Genomic DNA, 20,964 nt, shown 5'->3' on the forward strand with positions numbered 1-20,964 from the left:
ACCGCTGGTGTGTGTGTGTGTGTGTGTGTGTGTGTGTGTATTTTGTAATTCATATTCATTTAGTTTTGTTAACAGAAGTGGAAGAAGAGATTAAGTTTGAGTTTGTCTGCAGTGGTATGTTTATTTGGTGGGTTATACATAAATCAGGACAGGCTGGGTACGAAGTGATGGTTGTGGGCGGTTAGTCTTCCGAAACGGTAGCCAGGAGGAAATGCCAGTGTATGAGATGCTAACGTGTACGTACATCCGGACCCGCAGCATCACTGTCTTGCCCGCCAACCTTGCCAGCTTCTGTAATTAACCGGACCTGCTGAGTTTCTCGTTACCTGAACTGCGAGGGAACACGAATTTTAACTAGGCTGTTCTCTGGAAGAAGAAGTCCATTCATAAGATGAGAGGATGTGATATACTTAAGCTTAATACACTGAACCTTGTTTGGTGATCTGTATTTTTCTATATTTTTTTTCAGGTTAGGTTGCGGCAGTCTTTCACACGTCCTTATAGAAGTTCAGTAATATTTTGTGACTTAAAAATTTAACAGTAACTTTATAGATCTAACATGTTTGGTTATTTTCTCATCTTTTTTTTTCAGGTAAGTTGGCAGTCTCACACCTTTCTATGGCAGGACGTTGAGAATACTTATGGTGAACTGTAAGGTAAGTTAAATCAGATTCATGAACGCATTAAACAATATTTTCCTATCAGTGATCAAATTGGTCATAGGGAAATGCATTCTGTTCATGCATTAGTGAAGACTGTAGAGACATTCCATTTTTTTTATTTATACTTTAGTTTTGCACTAGTTTTATTTATTTTTTGTGGTTATCTCGCTGTTTGAAAATTTTCTCGATCGTTTAGTTTACAATATCTTCGACAACTAAATGGGATTAGATTTTACCTAATAAATAAATCTTCATAATAAACCAGCGGTTGGGTAACGTCAGAGGATCTTCATTTGTCCGACACCAATTCCTCTTTCTATAATGATAATAATAGTAATAATAATAATAATAATGATAATAATGATAATAATAATCCTGATAATGATAATAATAATAATAATAATAATAATAATAATAATAATAATAATTGATTATGTAAAACATTGAGTAGTATTTAAGACTTGAATGTGGATGGCAGATTTCGGTTGCGATAGTTGACCATGGCAACCTAAGGACTGGATATGTGCAGATAAGTCCGTTATTTTCCCTCTTCTCAGCGCTACCCCTCCGAGACGGGAAAGCCACGTAGGGATGAAAAAGAAAACGCATGATAAGTAGTACAGTTAAAAGGATTTAAGTGTTTTGATAGTGGATAATGACAAAAAGTGGAACAGACGAAGTGGGACTCGGCGGCGCCACCAATAACATGGGCATCTCGGGGAAACTGAAGAAAAACTGGTCAGTACCCGTGTTGTTGGAGGAACTCTCACTTTCCATTTCCCTTGCTCGCGCGAGAGACAGACTATTAGGATATTGGCGTTGAGGTCAGCTTAACGCAGAGCAATTGGAAAAGACATTTGCGCATCATTACTGTTCGGCATTGTGTACCGATGATGATATATTGATAAGAATGATAATAATGTTAATGATACATAAGTAATGAATAAATTAAAAGATCAATAATACTAAGGGTTTACTGCTTAAATGCAACGCAAGGCTTAGATATTTGGTATTGCAAAATGGAACTGGTAAAAAATAATTGTATACACGTTACGCTGGAGGATGATACGTAATCAGATGTTTGTGAGTAATATTCGTGTCCACTGGAATGGAGCTGTTCTTGTAGCGGTCTGTATGAGTTCGATGCTTTTGTGAAGACCCGAACTGCAACACGGGACGAAGGATCTAGTGGCAGGAGTTGACGGTTTCGGAAACAGTCGCCCCATTCCGAAATGTTAGGTGGTCTGTGTGTGTGTATGTGTGCGTGTGTGTCTGTGTCTGTGTGTGTAATAAGAGGATACTGGAGGGGTCGGGGTGGAGAACGAAGTAGCAGCTGAATAGAAATATTATGCCACGCGATCATGTTTAACATCGTGTCTCAGTAAAAATAATAATAATAAAAAAAGAAGATATGTAACCGGTGGCAGTGTGCGACACCTGTTTACGACAATAATCTGTGGCTGGCGTGAGTAACGTGAGGATAAAGATGAGGTCAGCATCACGTATATATCCTCAGCTGGTCTGAGGTCAGCGATGAGGAATGTTTTCGAGCTGGCCGTGTGAGACGCTTAGTCGTAAACTGTCGAGCACGACGGGCTTATGTACTTGCAGCCTCAACGCAGCGACGCTTCGCCACCACCCTTAAAAACACGACGGCGCTTTACGTGGATACGATGGCACGACCTTTCCACCCAGCTCGTAAGAGTCCTATGAAAAGGTCACGCCTGCTCATCCATATGTCGTTTTTGGTGCTAGATGCGGCACCTGATGAGAGAAAAATGCTTATCATTGTTGGTTGTAATTATTTACAGTCTTTTCATCATCATTTATGATTTTGAACCGTAATAGGAAGGGAAATAGTTTTGAAAATCCCATCCCCAACTCCACGACAGAACATAAGGTATCGTTAGTGTAACTGAGGGTAATCATGTATATTCTGATTTAACGCAAGCCCCAGATATCAATAATTTTCTAAATATCATAATTGAATTGTTAGTGTACTTGGACATAATTTTTGAGTGATGAATTAATCATTGTAATAATAAAGAGTTAGTAATTCGTAGTCGTGGATATATTAAAAAGCCCTGCTTGTCAGTTGCTTGCATGGGTTTAACACAAGACCACGAGTCAGTGTTAGGCGGTACTCTATTGATTTTTTCAGGCCTGGTTGCAGTAAAGACGAAGGAAAATCCCAGTAGGTATCGAACCCTGAGTCTGATCACAAGAGCCTTTTTTCCCCCAAGCATGAATTGATGATGTGTTGTTTTCCTTAGTTTTCGCCTTATTTGTGGTGAAACTCGTATCATTAGGTAAAACCAGCGTTTTTGATGATGTATATGAATGTGTTAAGAGCTCTAATACGACACTACCTATGATGAATGATGATGTGGGTGTTACCGGACTCCGCCTCCAAGCGGGTACGCCTTGAGCGTGAAGTTGCATCGGCGAGGCTGAATGAATGAATCGTCAGTGATGAACCTTTTACTACAAAAAGGGTCGTCAGTCATCTCCCTGCTCCTAAATGCAGCCTCCAAACCGTAGGAGTCCCATAAAGATGGTCCTGGAGTTGTATTATATATAAAAAGAGATACAAGTTGTGTGATAGGGAGATAATATCAACATGCCATATACGACCGCGTCACGCAAGGTAGCCTACCTTATTGACTACGTTAGTCAAGTACAGGGATAAGAGGGTAACGGTGGGAATCTGCCACGTGTGTGTTTACGTTACCCAGTTCAAGGATGAGGGGATCTTTGGTCGTGCTGATATGCACCTTCCAGTTCGCCGTGACATTTCATTTCCTAACCGTCCAACAACGATCGCGACCCAGCCAGTGTAATGTTGCTCTCTTTCGATCAGAACTTTTCTTACCACAAGAGATATATTTTTCCCCCATTAAAAAAACGCTCTTAAAGACTGATGATATTAATTTGTTTCAAGGACAGATGTTAAAGTATGATTAATTAAGCAGAAATATCTAATGATCGTTGTTCCTTGTACAGTTTGTGATGTAATAAGCTTTCATGTGCGGAAAATGTCACTTTAATCGGTAGCAACAGGTTTGATGCTGGGTGAGAAGCGTTCTTCTCTTCTCAAAACCACAGTATTACAGTCCACACGTAAGGTTTACGACTATGCTCGTGGACTTGTGTAGTACGGTATGTGTACGACATCTTGAAGATAACAGTGCGACTTCCCCGACAATAGCTTTGGTGATGATCTCATGTACGTTATCAGACGAGCATGCCAGAAACGTATATTGAATTTCACTCCCTCAGGGGACAGATATATAAACCATTGCCATCATTCTTAACATTTCTGATGGACCGGCATTGATATCATGAATGGCTGCAGAATTTTTTTAAAGTGGATTGTAACCCCTTTGTGCACGACGGTACGACCTTTTATAATGGATTGTTTTTTGTTTTTAAATTAAATCTAAGGATCGGATCATACCCATGTGTCGTACTGTCGTGCTGAAGTGTTTAATGGGTCTTTGTTTTTTGGTCCTCATTTTGTAAACGTTTTGGTAAGTATGAACAAAGAATTTTAACAAACGGGTTAAAGTTAGTGATTTTAGTTTATTAGTGTGTATCAGAATGACTTCAGGAAGGATGTAACAAAGTGCAGAAGTGCCTGTGTTACTGACAATGAACAATATTTAGCTTTAATCAGCTGGAGGTATTTTCATATACACAGTAATGAGACGTGTTCTTGAAAACCCCCGTACATTTTTTCTTTTTTATTTATATAGTGGGTAGTGAAGGAAAAAAAAGAAGTATTGCAAGTTCATGTTAAACTAAGTCCTGAACAAAAGTGCGTGTCAGGGAAAGCTACATTTTGCTTGCAGTAGCCAGCGGCACACACCAACAAAATTGTACAATTTGTAAGTAAATAACAATGCATTGTAACTTGCCCATTCTACCCAGGCTCTGAGTGAGTTAATTCTTTGAAGATGTATTTCAAAATTTTGAGAAATAGTTGAGGGCGGTTAGGAGTAAACAAGCAGAGTTTATTTGATGCATTTTCTTTTCTATATTTCTAAAACAGCTAGAATTGCTTTCCTACATTTTCTCACTTTTCTTTGTGTTTTTAGCTGTGTAGATGGTACAGTGTGTTGTTCCTCTAAGATGATAAGTTGGGAATAGTTAGGGTTTCAAACCTTTGTTATGTTCCTTGATACAGAATATCTTTGTTAAAGAGAATTTAGTTTTACTTAAACCATGTTTATAACTTCTTGATCACAGTGATACGATCCTACGACATTACGATCCTTGAGCACGACGGTAGGTTCTGGTTTTTGACCTGATCCTGAAAGATTAGGCTAGGTCAGAGGCCAGGCCATCATACCCTAGGGTTATACCGTCGTGCTCAAGGCTCGTACCTTCGCTAGGGTTATACCGTCGTGCTCAAGGCTCATACCTTCGCTAGTGTTATACCGTCGTGCTCAAGGATCGTACCTTCGCTAGGGTTATACCGTCGTGCTCAAGGATCGTACCTTCGCGGTTAAGGATCGTGCTGCCGTGCTCATGGTGTTGCCCGCCGTGCTCAAGGGTCGTGCTCGCTCTTGAGGTTAAAAGTAACAGATGACAGCAAGGGACATGACATGATTCATGGCGGGAGGGCAGGATGTGGCTATATAATGGTGCTGACACGCTCTCTTGAGGTATTCCTAGAAATGGCAGCGCAACGATTTCCCCGCTGGACGAAAACCTTCCCTCCGCCTTCGTCGGCTCACGTTATAGAGACGCAGACCGGCCGTACTTGGCTGTCATCCCATATCACAACGTTGCGACCCTTGAGCACGATGGTATACGACCCTTTAAGCACGGAGACACGACACGAGCTCTGTGGCACAACCCTTGTGAGCTAGGGTGCGACTTCCAAGCGCGCGGTATGTCCTTTGTTTATGATAGCGTAGCCTCAACCTATAGCCTTTATGTGTCTGGCGAAAGACGTCGCTATTATATATCCAGGTGTTTGTATCGTCATGCCGAACGTGTTAAGGCCACGTTTTCAGGCTTTGATAGATTGAAAACAAAAAAGAAAGACGTTCAGTTTAGTGAGCTTTCCTTGTAGTTGTATACTAATCATATACAACTACGATTTTATCTTAGGGTAGAATATGTTCGCAAAATGTCGTATCGGGCGGTTCGTTTCTATGCTTCGCTACATCGGACTTAGTGGATTTTGATAACGAAATTTTTAAGGTGACTTTTTCTGAAGCTTTCTTAAGTAGTCTGTAAAGAAATTATCGTATTTTACTGAAAAGCAGAAGGGGTATTGTGTAGTTTTAGAGTTTACTGTTTCAAGTAATGATTTATTTGTTTCTTTATTTTTTTAAGAGTAAGATATTTAGTTGCTGACTCGAGTACCACCGAAATATTGCGTAATACGTGAAAGAAGTACTGTGTTCAAACGAGACTCTTTTGTAGTACGCCATTACGTCAGTGTTCTCTAACTTGGTGGCTCCCCGTTGTCGGCCGCCTATTTTTCTTAAACAGAATAGACGTGCGTGCGTACTGTGAAATCCTTAAAGTTAAAACGTACACTAGATTAGTCACCATAGTTGTATGACACCATCTTTTTTCTTTTTTCGTGAAAGCTAGGCTACCCTCCGCGTCCATGCAGCAATACGAAATATTTTGTTTATTAAACAGAGGATGTTTTATCCGTTCACGATTGCGAAGAACGTTTCTGTGATAGTGTGGGTGAAGGGCATATGTAGCAAGGTTTATGTATAAAGAGATAAACATACTGCGTACTGATGGCCATGGTTAGAAAAAATGGTAGTTTATCAGTAATTTTTCAGCATATTGCAGTGACGAGTGAACGTGTCTTATATATATATATATATATATATATATATATATATATATATATATATATATATATATATTGTAGCCATTCTTGGTAAAATTCCATTGTTTTTATGGCAGTTCTTTGTGAGAAGAAGCGTGCTCAGTGTGGGATTTCGGTCCTGCAACGCCCTCGTCTTGGGAACGATCCGCGATTGCTGGTGTCAAGGCCACAGAGGCACGAGTTCGACACAGTTCGTGCGTGAAAAGCGTAGCCGACATCGTTGTGACTTGATGAAAGTTGTGAAAACGATTCCTGTGTCAGAATGGTGGCGACGTTTTAGCTTCGTGTTGCCAGATGTTTCCTCAGGGTTATGAGGGATTCGCCACCCGAAAGAATTGCACCTGTAAGATTGATATATATATATATATATATATATATATATATATATATATATATATATATATATATATATATATATATATAATTCTTTTTTTCAAACTATTCACCATTTCTCGCGTTAGCGAGGTAGCGTTAAGAACAGAGGACTGGGCCTTTGAGGGAATATCCTCACCTATATATATATATATAAAATTGCCCCGGGACCCCCTTTCCCGAGTTTCAAGCAGCCCATAGTTGCTCTACTCCCAAAAAAAAGGGAAATTATGAACTCCTTTGATGTGAGATGTTCCCTGACGAGATTGTGCTGCCGAAGTAACAGCCTCGCCAAACGTGACTTTTTCGCCGATCAAATCAAATCACTGAGAGCGCTGAAAAGAAATCCCAGTAACAAGGCGATAACAGTCATCACAACACCAGCTTACACAGCGCTCTGAATGATTTCCTTTGATCATAATGTCATTGTCGTTTTCTTTTCTCATAGCACCTGGTCGGGTATTCAGGAGTGTTGTTAAAACAGATATCGATGCCTTTTTTTTCACTGTATTCGGTAAGAACGCTCAATTGAACCTGTTTGTTCTAGCTACTGATGCCATCAATGATTTTGCTGTTTTTATTTTGCTTGTGTTTGATGTACGTATGAATGTAATAATCACAAAGGAATTGGCTGGCTGAGTTTTCAAGCATTACCTCTTTTATTTTCTGTAAAGAACGAAGCATGTACATACATGCACACATCCATGCTTATACGCGCACCACACAAACACATAAGCACGTACATGGACGCACACAGGCTTCTATGGTGTCGCGCTTCACGTCACCCGCCTGGGTTTGAATCCTGGGCGCTGAAGTCGGCCCACAGTCTACCCAACTGTTCATCCTGCCCTCCGAACTGGTCGATGAATGGGAATCTGACTCAGGTTGAAGTATGTTTGTGCATATACACATTACAGTAAAGCTACAGTACTAATTACTAGGTTAAGAGGTAGGGCAACATGAATGTTAAACTCTCCCCCCCGTAACACACACGTGGTATTCACAAAAAGTAATCAGACGGATGCTCACGCATCCATACATGCACTAATACATTCGTATGTATACTTTCGCATATACACTCACGGACACTCATCGTTCGTACATACACAAAAATTTACATTTATACATAAATACGCATTTACACAAGCTCGCACTTACCATGGTAACCGCTTATTCGCATACTCGCTCAGACTTTGCTTCGGACTCCCTTTGCACTATCTAGACTGAAGTTCCCAGATATAGCAAGTTATTCTCTGACACGGATCATATTGATGCGTTCCAAGATTATGACGGAAGGTGTTCCATGCCCTGTTTAGGACATTGATCGGCACTGTTGGATATTCCAAGATCCCATCTGAAGTGCAAAACGTCGAGGGCGTCTGCTCCAGATATATGTCAGGTGCAGCGAAGATACTGCGCCTCACAATATCTGGAAACGACACTTGTATGTTGCTTTCCAGACCTGTGACGACTCCCCCCCCAGGAATACCATGCCAAACGTCCAACTCTTGTGACTCCTGGACCTCTCCTGCATCTCGCCCGTCATGTGAAATGACTCTGCGGTACAGCGTTCAGCCATGGTGGAAGTCACTGGAAATAACCGGTTGGAGGTGATCTAGAATCCCACACATGTTCGGGTCGGGTAAATGCAGTTGGAATCAAGGCTGCAGCTGTCTCTGTACCGTGAAGGCTCCGTCGGCCAGGCAAAAGCGAGAGATCTGCTCTCTTTTTTCAGCGACTCAGATCGAGGTTGGTTTGGCAGAGGTTATGTGTGGTCGGAAGTTGAGAGGCATTTGAGGTGAGCGTGAGTTTAACCTCTCCCAGTTCAGAGTGGATGTGAGTGGATGTCTGAGGTATATAGCCCGAGCATCTCTCTCTGGATCGCTGTGACGTGACTCCCCCTCCCGGAGCCTCAAGGCTGCCGGCAGCAGCTAGCTGCCTGGGGTCTGTAACGGGACACCAACTTGAAGTTGTTGATAATGGAAGATATGTTGTGTGTCCTGACCTCACGACATCCACTGACCACCCCCTGGCTGTTCCTCTCCCCTCCCCCTCTTCCCCTGCGCCAGTGTTATTGCCATGAAATCTGTGTATCAAGCGCGTCAAAGATGTGGACTGTTGTAAAAGTTAACCTAATTTTGAAGTCTCTTGGAAACTCCGTCCTGGAATTAAGTTACTAGAGTTGAAAATGGCACTGGAAACCGTTTCAACGCCTAGAAGTGTTATAATGAAAATTTCCTTTCAGGAGTGAAATTTTTGGTACTGGAAACGTTGGTTGCAAGTTGGGAGTGTTCCCAGATTTCTGGTGGTGCAAACATGGGAGAAGCAGCGGTGCCGAAGGTAGCAACTCGCTTTCTTGTAGTAGTATCTTTAGTGGTGGGGGCATAGAAGCAAATTCTAGTGGAGTGGTGATAATTGGAAGCAGGAATAAGGATTAATGGTGGTAGAAGTCAAGGGTGAGTGACGGTAGATACAGAAGATGGTGACGACGAAGAGGCAGGTGGAAAGAAAGGGTGGTTGTGAGGATTGTGGCGGCAAGGACGCGGGTTTCGTGGTGGCGGTTGTGAAGGTATGGTTGGAGGCAGCAGGTCCTGGTGTTGGTGAAAGGTAGGTTGGGGCAGGTGCTGGGGGTCGGTTATGGCGGATGGAGTGAGTTGTGAGTGGCGGTGGTTGTGAAGTGACGAATGAAGTCTTCAGGGTTTTAGTGGTTGTATGAGGTGGCTGATGGAAGAAGGCGCTTGGATGAGAGGATGGGTGGATGTAGGTACTGGAAGGCGGTGATTGGTAAAGGATGGATGGAAGAAGATATTGGGAATGTGTGAAGCCTAGTACATTAGTGATGACCGGGGGTAGGCTGGTAACAGCAGGTACTGGGTGTGGTGACAATGGTGAAGGGTCGGGGGTCGGGTGCTGAAGGGATTGTGGTGAAGGGGGGCGGGTGGCGGCAGGTGCAGGGGGAGGTAGGTAGGTGGGGGCCGCAGTGTGCGTCTGGAACCCACCGTGGAGAGCCGCAGACGCCGCACCTCCTCACTCGCGCGCACCCAGGAACCAACTGTCTTGGGTAAGGACCGCGCTCTGCGGCCCTTGTCTACATTATCCAGCATGAGTTATTCCGTGTAGTCTCTACCTGTTGATGTAAACTTCGATGTCTCCCTGTGAGGACTTTGTGTTTTGGAAAGTGCTAACACAGACTCTTCTCTTAGTTCATGCTAAGACCCGCGATTTTGTTGATCATTCCTGGAACGCATACGCTTACTGACGTCATGTGGAAGTGCAGACACCAGTTCGCTCTAGTGATGCTTTAAGTGTTGTGGAACTGGTAGAAGAAAAATAACACTGCTGTGTCGTACCCTGGAACTACGTGCTGCGGGATTTTAAGAACGTTTGCAAGATAGAAAGCGAGATCGGTGGAGTGTTGTGCGAGTGGTTGGTAGTTGGCGGTGTTGTCCTGGCAACAAGGACGGGACCCAGGAGGGATGGTGGTGGCGGGGCGCGGGACAGCCTTGCTGGCCCCCCTCCGCCAACCACATGCATCCTTACGCTCACCTCTTCGTCTTCAGTGTTGTGGTGGTCCCTAATAATGAATCGAAGTAGTTGTATTGAATTCATTTATTTTCAGGTGTGCTTTTTATCGGCACTTATGTTTTGATGTACATTCATTGATCAGTCTAGTCGTCCAAACGATGTTTTCAAATTGCAAAGGCGATTATACAACCATGATTTTGATAGCCTTTTGTATTTGTTTCTTTTTGTTGGGGAACATTTTTATGTTACAGTTTATTGATTGCCAGAATTATAGTAAAGATAATTCCACTTCATATTCATCCACAAAGTTAATAACTAGTTAAATTCAAGATGTTTACTCTCTGGATTGTGGCCATGATTTTGAAACTGGTGAGGTGCAAGGGGAGGTACGCACACCAGCCTCTAGAGAGGTACGTGTCATGACCCTGCCGACACTGTGACCTCTCTCTGCATAGGCTTGCCTCACACCAACATGTTCGATTATTTAATTGCCCCCATAGCGATGCCATTCTTCTTTATTAACCACTTAAGAATGGCGATATAGCTCCAGGCTATGATGGTCTGACCTTTGACCTGACCCATAAACATGAGGTCAAGGGCTAGATTGCCATCGTGTTCAGTGGGCTGAGGCCTGGATATATACGATAGTGGTGGCAGAATCACCATTGATGTGGGCAGGTGGTGCGGCTAGGCTATCATTCCACGTATCGGAAACTGGGCCCTGTTGCCCGCTCTGGTCACTGCTGCTGTAGCGTACACCCCTGGGTTAACTCGAGCTGGTTAGGCCTGTCACAGTTGTAGTGTTTTATCCCATCCGAGGTGTTACCGGACACTGCTTGCATGTGGTTTCACCGTGGGTGTAAAGTTACATGCGTCACGGATGTATCATTTTTTTTTTTATGGGAGTGAGTGGTAGATGGTACCACAACCGTTAGAACCGGTACACGGCACTGGGGCTGACAGACTGTACTGGAAAGGCTGTATCAGAGATGTTATATCGCTAGGACCTTTGGGCGTCAGTGGAATAGCTAGGCTGTGCAAGGACTGCTAGACTGTCCCTAGAACGGGTACCCTAACGGCACTGCTAAGCTACGATTCGGCTGCTTGAGTGTTCGTAACTGTCTAGACTGTGATAGGACGGCTAGGGTGACCTAAGGCTGCTAGACTGCACTAGAGCATGTAGGCTAGATCAGGGCAATTATACTTTCCTAGAACTGCAAAACTGGACCAAGGCTGTTGGATTTTACTAGAGCGGCTAGGCTGCTCTCTTTGGGACTGCAGTTGTAAAGATGGGACTGGCAGCAGTAGAGACTTGTTTCCCTTACAATGGTTTGACGACTTGTTAGCTTGTTTTCATGTTAGGAAAGTTAGCAAAGTTGCCATGTTGGGGAAGTCCGCAACTAGGCTGAATAGGGTGTTGCCGTGGTGGGAAAGTTAGTGGCTAGGTTGCTTAGCTTGTAGTCGGGGTGAGAAAGTTAACGGCTAGGTCACACTGCAACTAAAATGCATAATAGAGTTGTATGTAGGTGGGCCCAGGTTGCACTGGTTACCTTCGACCTTTATTAAAGGCGAAGAGGGTATTGTGTAGTCTGCATTTGAGAGCGTCCTTCCGTCTGTGTCCTACATCAGGTTTGGAAAATTTTTCGGCGAGCTTGATTCTCATGTCGCGAAAGTTATCGTACATATTTTTAGCTAGTGATTATGAAATTCCCATTTGTCCAGTGACGAGAAGCTACCTTAACATACTCCTTATCCTTCCATCCCAACCATGCCATTCCTCGTGTTTAAGTCAGCACGCGCTTACCCCGTGCGTGACTCGATTAACAGAATTGCTGTCGATCGCACGGTGGTGCTAGGCTTCAGTTAAGACTACCAAGCATCCTACTGAACATCTTGTTCGTGTGCGCTATTAAGTTTTAACCCTGACTCCTGTGGTTTCTCTGTGGTGACCCCGGGGAATTTTGCTGATACTGAGTTGAAAAACAATTGCAGAAGTTTGACGTTGTAGCATGTGCATTCCCTTTCACTTGAGTTTTGAGGGTCATGGTAGGTAAGGTAAGGTTTTATACATTAGTCGCAAAGAGGAATGTGTATAGTATTTTAAACCGAATTTTTATTAGAACATTTGATATTTACCCTTTGTACAGAAACAAGATATGCAGTAGTCAGTATTTTACTGTGATACCTTGATACTACATTGCGCTTGCGTTGCAAAAGCTAAGATCCTGGAAACTGGTGGAATGAGCGACTGACAAGCGAAACCAAAATGTTGACACCAAGAACTTTTTTCTGGGACTTACTGCCTCTGATTCCTTGTATATGTATATATTTATGTTGTGAACGTAACGTGAAAGATATTTTTGTAGTCATTTCCAATTAGATATGTTTGTAGCGCAATACGTAAACAAAACATTGTAGCGGGCGATCGCTTGGTTGATTACGCACCCTTCACTCGTTTCCTCGTGTTTCATTCGTTTTACTGTATATTTATGTGCTTTAATAAATCTGACAAGAATACTCCTCAAATCACATGATTTGCCTCTAGAGTTTCTCAGGGGAACCTTCACTCATATCTTTCCGATGTTCCCTGTATCTACAAGGGTCATTGGAGAACTCGTGAGAACTTTGTGAGATTAGACATTGTAACGGTAGTTGGCCTTCAGGTCAGTAAAGTCCAATCCAAAACCTGAAAGCCATTTCAGTGTTGTATTTCAAAACTTTGGAATCAACTTAAGTTATTCTATATCTATATATTATGTAAACCATAAATTTTGAACTCCGCATGTTTGCTCATGAAGTTTTCACCTTAGGTATAGGTTAAATCACTTTTAGATGAGAACACGTATCAGCTCTGGATTTAGATTAGTATCAGTACTTTTAGGTAATATTGTCGTGCTGTGAGATAAAGAGCGCAGTCTCTGCAGAATGCTTCCAGTTGATGAGCGACTGGTGACGCTCTTGGTCTTTCAGTGTAAAAGGGAAGTTATGGTTGACGTGCTGGAAAACAGCTCGTTCAAGGACTAACCTAACAGTGCTGAGTAAACGTGATGTCCCGCTGAGAAAAAGACGAGTGTATAATTTTATTTTTTTATATTACTTGGGGAAATTACTTCTTTAACCTAATGGTTATATTTAGAGTGAGTAGAAAGCGTAATTGTGGGAGGGTTATCATTCTGGCCTGTAAGTAATTTGGTAGTGAGAGTGGCTAACCTCATGAGCTTGACGGCACGATAGTTTGGCCCTTTGGCAAAACTATACGACTTTTGTGTCGGATGATCCGGCCATTAACCCCACCTTAAAAGTTTCTGGTCAGAGGCCGCCGGGTCGTCATACCCAAGGGTCGTACCGTCGTGCTGAAGAGTCGCACCGTTATGCTCAAAGGTCGTACCGTCGTGCTAAAGAGTCGCACCGTTATGCTCAAAGGTCGTACCGTCGTGCTAAAGAGTCGCCCCGTTATGCTCAAAGGTCGTACCATCGTGTTCGAAAAGTTAACTTTAACAGTTCGGGAACGACTGGCTGGGAAATTTTGCCCATGCAACGACTTCATGTTGCAGTGGCCTGGTCCGGGTGTGTAGAGAGGGTCGCCTTGTGCTCCTTTCACCGCGTTGCGGTAATTCACAGCTTCCTCCCTTTGACTCGACCCTCGCTGGTATAAACAGGATGCCGGTGCCATCCCTGTTGGCGCCCATCTGGTGCTTGTCAGTGCAGGAGGACAGTGGGCAGTGCATTAACGGGGATTGAGGATAATGAGCCGCATTGTGCGGGATTCGTGCCATGATGGTTGCTCGCGCGTGCCCATGGCTTGGGGGACTACCGTGTAAGGAAGTTATTTACCGTTCCATGATCCGTGTGCTTGTGGTGGTGTTGGTCTGGTAATAGTGCTTACGCCAGTTTTATCTGCACAGGTACTTCTTGTACTGTTAATAGAGACATAACTACTAATTCTGCTCTTAGTAATAGCCCGGATAATAGTGCGAGTAGTATTAGTGATAGTGTTTGTACTGATAGTAATAATCAGTAGAACTTGTTCGAACACTAGTCAGTAATAGTGGTACGATTAATGAAAGTGCTAATAGTCCAAGTACTCTACCAGTACTACTACTGGTAGCAATAGTGTCAGTATCATTGCTACCGCTAGTTGTAATAGTAATGGTTGTACATATCCTTGTAATGAAATGTGAATGTTTACAGTGTGATTTGCGAGTAACGCTGATGATACAGGATTGTAATGGTCGGTGTACATTGATAGTGTACGTATTCTTGTTGCACTACTTCGTGGGGTTTTGTGTGGGATGATTTTTTTAGCGGTGTGGAGCGTGGTGATGTGGGCGTAATGACCTGGTGGCAGAGATCCCCACCGCCCATGCTATGCTTGCTCTCAGGCAGGCTGTAGTGCTGCCCACATCACCTCCGTGACCTTTGTCATCACTGGTGTATACTGCGTCAGCAGTGTCTCAAGGGCTGGAGTTATTAGAATCCCTGGGAACACGAACCCAGCGGGTCCAGCAGTCTTGACCGATGGAACACGAAGGCATAATCCCTCGAGCACGACCTTTGGGTATTGGCGTGACCTTTGATCTGACCCTTCAGGGTCAGGAAAAAGGTCAGGCTATTGTTCAGGAACATAATAAGCGATCGCTACCTTGTATTAAACATAATCAGCGTTGTTATTACCACTTTTTGGGGTGAGGAAAAGCTGAAAAGAAAACGACTTGGTGTGTAATAGGGTGGTCTCCAGGATCCCCGAAGAAGGCGTTGAACATTTTTCGGGTGCTGGTGATGGCCTGACACTGACGGCTTTTGTGACTCTGGCAGCGGGTAGGCTTAACGACCAAAAGACCAATCAAACAACCAACCAACCAACCTAATGGAAACTCACTGAAAATTTTAATTCGCTCGCAAATTTTTACGAACTGAGCGTTGCGTTTGGCAGCTTGTTTAGTTTGATCGTACCCAGTGCATTTCTTCGTACATGCCGCTCCTAGCTGTGAATTGGGAAATAAAGTCGTACTGCTTATTGGATGAGCCATGTACTTACTTGTACTTTTCAAAGCCCGAGTAAGACGGGTTACAATTTTGCCTGACAGCCCTTACACGGAAAATAATGGCATTGTATATATATATATATATATATATATATATATATATATATATATATATATATATATATATATATATATACACACACACACACACACACACACACACACACACACACACACACACACAATAGAATACTGGAGGAAATGAAATGTATAAAAATACTAAACCTTGTAAGGGTTGTATATGTCGCCCCGAGGGACTTTGATTTTGAAAAAGTTCAATATCTTCGTCAACAGGAGAGAGAGAGAGATGGTCGTAGTGTGTTAAACGCCCCTTTCATAACTGTTTTTCCCAAGAATCTTTGAAGCTTGTGTTGAAAGGAGCCGTAATGCACGTGTTGGTGATGAACATAAACTATTTTCCCTCTGCTCGTTTCACGTAAGTTGCACTTCAGATTTCAGTAGTTTCTTCTCATGCGAAAACGGAACCCATCCACACATGTGATCACTGTTTGGGCCTCGTCAAAACACCTGCTGTGCACACACACACACACACACACACACACACACACACACACACCCCTCGCCAGGCTGGATGCCGCCCGATGCTCGATGACTGCAGGCGTTTAGCCTCGCTAACTCGAACACCCTGACCCTGCTAACGCGAACCAGTTGGCCATTCTGTCCCCTTTAATGACCTCACGTGTTATTGCCATTCTTCCCGAGCTGCCCCATGACACAGCTACCACACGCAGCAATCAATACCTCTCCAACAGGGACCCCCATCACGCCTACATCATGTAACTTGCAGGCTGCATCTCTTCCCAGTGGAACGCTGAAGCTGCTCGCTAGAAAAGGCTATGTTTGTGTGGTCGTCTCCTTTTCGGCATATATATATATATTTCCATTCGTGATATGGCTTATGATATTGACATTCTGTTGTGCTATTCCACATCAGCTTCTTGGTAATGCAAGTGTTACACTTTTCGAAATAACCGTCCCCTTAGTGGAGGGTGAAATTTTTTTTTACGCTAATGCTTCATCGTTTTCTTGAGATCAATCGTACTGATCCTATGAACACGGCGGTGTGACCCTTCCGTATGATGGCCTCGCCTTTGACCTGACTCAAGGGGTTAGAGGAAACCCCAGGCCATCACACACAAGGTTGACAGTCGCTCTCCTATTTGGTAGTAGTGTTACGAGAGTTCCCAGTTTATTTACGCCTTACATTAAAGTCTTGTCGGACGAGAGTTGGTTTATTAGACTGGTTTAAGTGAGGTTAATCCATCATAATAAACTACCCAGAACGTTCATATGTCTGTGATATTGTAGGGCAAAGAAAAACCTAGATTCCATGGTACTACAGTTTTAGCTTTATTTATTTTTTTTTTGTAGACCTGTTGGGATCATGGGATAAGGTTAACACAATGATACACATAAGTAAGACCGTGGTAAAATGAGATATAGGCAGTGTGTTTGGTACATACGTAGGCATCTATCTTGCTGGTAGCTTAACGGTATGTTTTTGCTGCACGCTACATCTACAAGCCTACTTTTTGTATTATGATTGTGTTCAGGTCGTCTTTTCTTTTGGGGGAAGTAATGTTCCATCTCAGGACTGTTAAGGCATTAGATCAGCTTGACTCAACCAGTGTTACGATAATCAATAGGATCACCTTGATTATCTATAGTTATCGTGGACCGTTAAGATAATCGGGAGACTTTTTACCATATGGTGCACGCAATTACGGCGGTTCATGAGCTGGTAAAAGAACGAAGTCTTTCGTTGGCATTTTTATGGGTGGAGGGAGACGTGCGTACCTTTTCGTGCACAGACAAGTTAGATTGTCGAGAGGAGTACGTTCTCGGGGGGTGGGTTAGGTGGCTGATGTGGGCAAGGGGCATAGGGGACAATAATTATGGATCATTTCATATCGCTGTCACTGGGAAGTGGGTTGAGGTACGTTTTGTCTCTCTCTTCCCAGCTTGCCGGTGGAGATCTGTATCGCGTTACTTATAATATCCAACACTGGCGGACAGTGCTTCCTGGTGGCACACTTTTCTGCTGTAGAATGATCTCTTCTTTGTGTCCACTTGGAGTCATCCAGGCATCACAGGTGGGGCTTGGAATAAGTCGAGACGATGGAGTCATATGAGAGGCTGAAAGGCAGATGGCGGTGAGCTAGGCAGAGGGAAGGAAAGTAGCAAAGGGTTAATGTACCAGTGTGGCATCCCACTTGTGGGACTGAGTATCATGGCCAGCGTGGCATCCCGCCACTGGGACTGAGAATCATGGACAGTGTGGATTATCAGCTGGTGGTGCCATGTGCGGGGGATCCTGTTGTGGCCATTGATTTTTTATTAATGTCACAAAAAAAGTGGCGAGTTTATTGTGCACTTCTAGCCATCCCGTGGGCGGTTGCGCTGTAGAGAATGCAAAGAGCACAGCTGGTCCAGAAACAAAGTGATCGAATTATATATTACAAATGACATGAGTTCATTATTTGCTGTTGGCAAAGTTAGGATACTTTTCATACATCTCTGGGGTAAAGCACCATTGTGGTTGAAATGTTGACATATAACTTGTGATGTGGGAGTTTTTGTCTCTGAATCCAATGACTTTTGACGCAGATTTACAGTCGTTTTCGACGTGGTAGTTGATCCACTCTCCATACCACACTGTTCGGACGCTACCTACGCATGTTTAGTCGTAATGCGTGTACACGCACTGATGCGGATTTAAACATGTAAAGAAAGGTGTTTGTTGACGATGTAGGAACTACGTAGTGTAAGCAGAGAGAGAGAGAGAGAGAGAGAGAGAGAGAGAGAGAGAGAGAGAGAGAGAGAGAGAGAGAGAGTCTTCCTTAACAGCGGGAATGAGGAAGTCATTACTTCTTCGTTGTGCGTGTGTGTGTGGGTTGTATTGGCGCAGCCCCTATACGGAGCCCTCTCTCTCCCGGCATGATGTTTTCACTATTACCCTGCCACCTGTTGGTCGCGATGCGCACATCTGTTGACGGATTGTGGTTAAGGAACCACCTCCTGGAGCATGTAGACACTGATTTAATGTAGGTATGGTTATCTCCTGCTGTAGGAATATGAGGGATGGCAAACATTTCCAGGCAGACTGGAGAACCAGAATAAGTGACGAGTGAATTTTGTAGTAGGCTGTCGCCTGTGTCAGTTGGGTAGGCGTAGAAAGTTTAGCAGACGTGGTTGGTGCTATGGTTCCGTGTGTGACTTCCCCTTTCCGCAGCCTAGTATCTAGTGAAAGGCTCTGGCTTTGTTGTTGTTGTGCCTAGGCTAACTGGTGGAACATCACTGACTCCCATGAGTCTTATGTTTAGTTGTGGCCATTGGGTGGCGTGATGTACAGTGGGGGGAGGTTGCGTACCTCAGAAACTTTGATATGAACTAGTGCAATTATCTGATAAGATTTTATGGTTGTGGTAGGGTGTGTAATGAACTAACCGAGGTTTAGATGGTAGTATTGAGGGAGGAGGATGTGTATGAATAGCATCCGTCAACTATTTGTGCATAAATAATATCATAAGAGACACTGTGACGATATGTTGGAATAGATACGAGATGAAGGTTTCAAGGATGATTTGAACTTGTATGCCTAGTGTTGGACTGAAGTGATGGGTTGTGGTGGGTTTGTGCTGTTAAGCTGTGGAGAAGTAGCAGTATTAGGGGCGAAGAAGAAAGCCTGGCAAGAATTAGGACGGAAGAAGAGAGCATTGTGAATCTCTGCGTTCCGTTGGTGCAATTGCTGCTCTGTATTAACATTAATTCTGCTTCAGATAAACCTCCTTGTACGTCAAGTAATGTATGTAATCCATAAGGAAGGTAGGGAGGGAATACTGTATCTCCCGGGTGTGGGTGTCGGACTACGATGTGTCTCTGCGGGTTTCCTCGGAGCTGATGATGGTCTTCCTGTGGTCAAGGTCGTGGTGTTGGTGAGCGACGAGTTCCTCCTCTGGACTCCGAACTTCCCTGCCCCCACCCCCAACACACACACACACACACACACACACACACACACACGCCCTTCCTGCTTCCTATATCCACACCCTGTGCTTGTATGTTGAGCCCTTCAGCAGGCTCATTCCTCCCCTTCATCTTCCTATGTTTCCTTCTCATGTTGATACCTAACATCTTGCCACATACACTGATGTCGATCCTTCATCGTATTATATAGCCTCTCAAGTTATTCTGCTTATTCTCCTGCTCCTTCTTACAATCTCATTTGTCGCTGAATTACTCTCCTTTCCGTACTATTGTCATTTCCATCATCATGCTCCTTGCTCTCTCCTCCCCTTCACCCAGCCTTTGTTGATATTTGCCTTCTGCCAAGTGTTCCTCCTCTTGTGTGTTTGCTCTCATTAAAGAATTTTACCCGTGTCGTTTGTATGACCATTCATTGTTTACGATGCAGTACAGCATCATTCTTCAGCACTACATTTCTTCCCAATGCCGTGCCTCTCCTCGTAATGATAGCACCAGTTTTTAATCCGTCCGTAATTGTGTTGATAATCTCCCACTTCCACTTCTGGTATTCCTTTCATTCCGAGTCATTCATTGTAATAATCATTTGTTTCCGCTTCCTGATTTTTAGCTCTGCTGATGGAGACTAAAGGGCTCAGGAAATCACTGTATCGCAGATGTGTGTGTGGGCGTTCCAGTTGAAATCTTTGGTACATTAAGTCGTGCGGGAGGATCTGGTGACTTATGTTGCACTTCGATATCAATTGTTAGTTTACTCTTGATTTATACCCTTGTGTAAATCTCCCATGACCCTCCACGCCCCAAACTGGGAGCAGAGCAAAGTGGCACCTGTAAAAGTCTTCACTGGTGCGTGTGTCGTAGTTTAAAAAAAAGTTTATAGACATTCCCCCTTAAGCTGTCTGTCTGCTTCTGTACTCTCCCCACACTAAAGTCTCGGTGTCTTATCTCTTGCTGTCTCAGACAGCCTCGAAGGAACTCAGTGGTCTGTAACTGTTTGTATTTTGTTTTGTATTTTTTTCGTATTCCTGAATTCAAGGGTCGTACTATCGTACTCAGGGGTCTCATAATATCGTACTCTACGGATCGTGCGTAGCTTAGGGAGTTACTCTCTCCCTTGAGGTGAGTAAGGGGAGGACGGGGTGGATGTGTGAGGCGTCGAGCGAGTGATCACACTCAAGGGAAGGTGACACTGTGGAGTGAAGCGAGGTGTTCTCTTCTCTTGAATGATATTTTCAACCTTACGCTCCGACGGCGCAATGGATTTGGCGTTAAGAACAGACCCACGGTAGTCTGAACACGGAATCGTTGCGTTCTGAGTCACCTGTGGTGTGAAGTGGCTGGCGCCAGTGGAAGTTGTACTGGTAATGCCGAGGTGCTGCTGCTGCTGCTGCTGCTCTCTCTCTCTCTCTCTCTCTCTCTCTCTCTCTCTCTCTCTCTCTCTCTCTCTCTCTCTCTCTCTGTGCCACCAGCTTGCCATCACCTGCCGTTTACG

General features: G+C 43.8%; 1 protein-coding gene across 6 annotated transcripts in view; it reads left to right on the top strand.

The window, feature by feature from the left end:
* Rgl (Ral guanine nucleotide dissociation stimulator-like) overlaps positions 1-20,964 on the top strand; it is a 147,428-nt gene that overhangs the window by 29,378 nt on the left and 97,086 nt on the right. The window contains exon 1 of one of the 6 annotated variants that reach the window (XM_071689514.1): positions 627-656. The exons of 4 other annotated variants lie outside the window; for them this stretch is intronic. In XM_071689514.1, coding sequence (XP_071545615.1) covers positions 642-656 — 15 coding nt within the window. In that variant the 5' untranslated portion in view covers positions 627-641. Of the gene's footprint in view, positions 1-626; positions 657-9,880; positions 9,959-20,964 lie in introns of those variants that run through there. One more of the 6 variants, XM_071689513.1, reaches the window with a different exon arrangement.

Source organism: Panulirus ornatus, chromosome 47 (genome assembly GCF_036320965.1).
Source record: "Panulirus ornatus isolate Po-2019 chromosome 47, ASM3632096v1, whole genome shotgun sequence".
Taxonomy (NCBI): domain Eukaryota; kingdom Metazoa; phylum Arthropoda; class Malacostraca; order Decapoda; family Palinuridae; genus Panulirus; species Panulirus ornatus.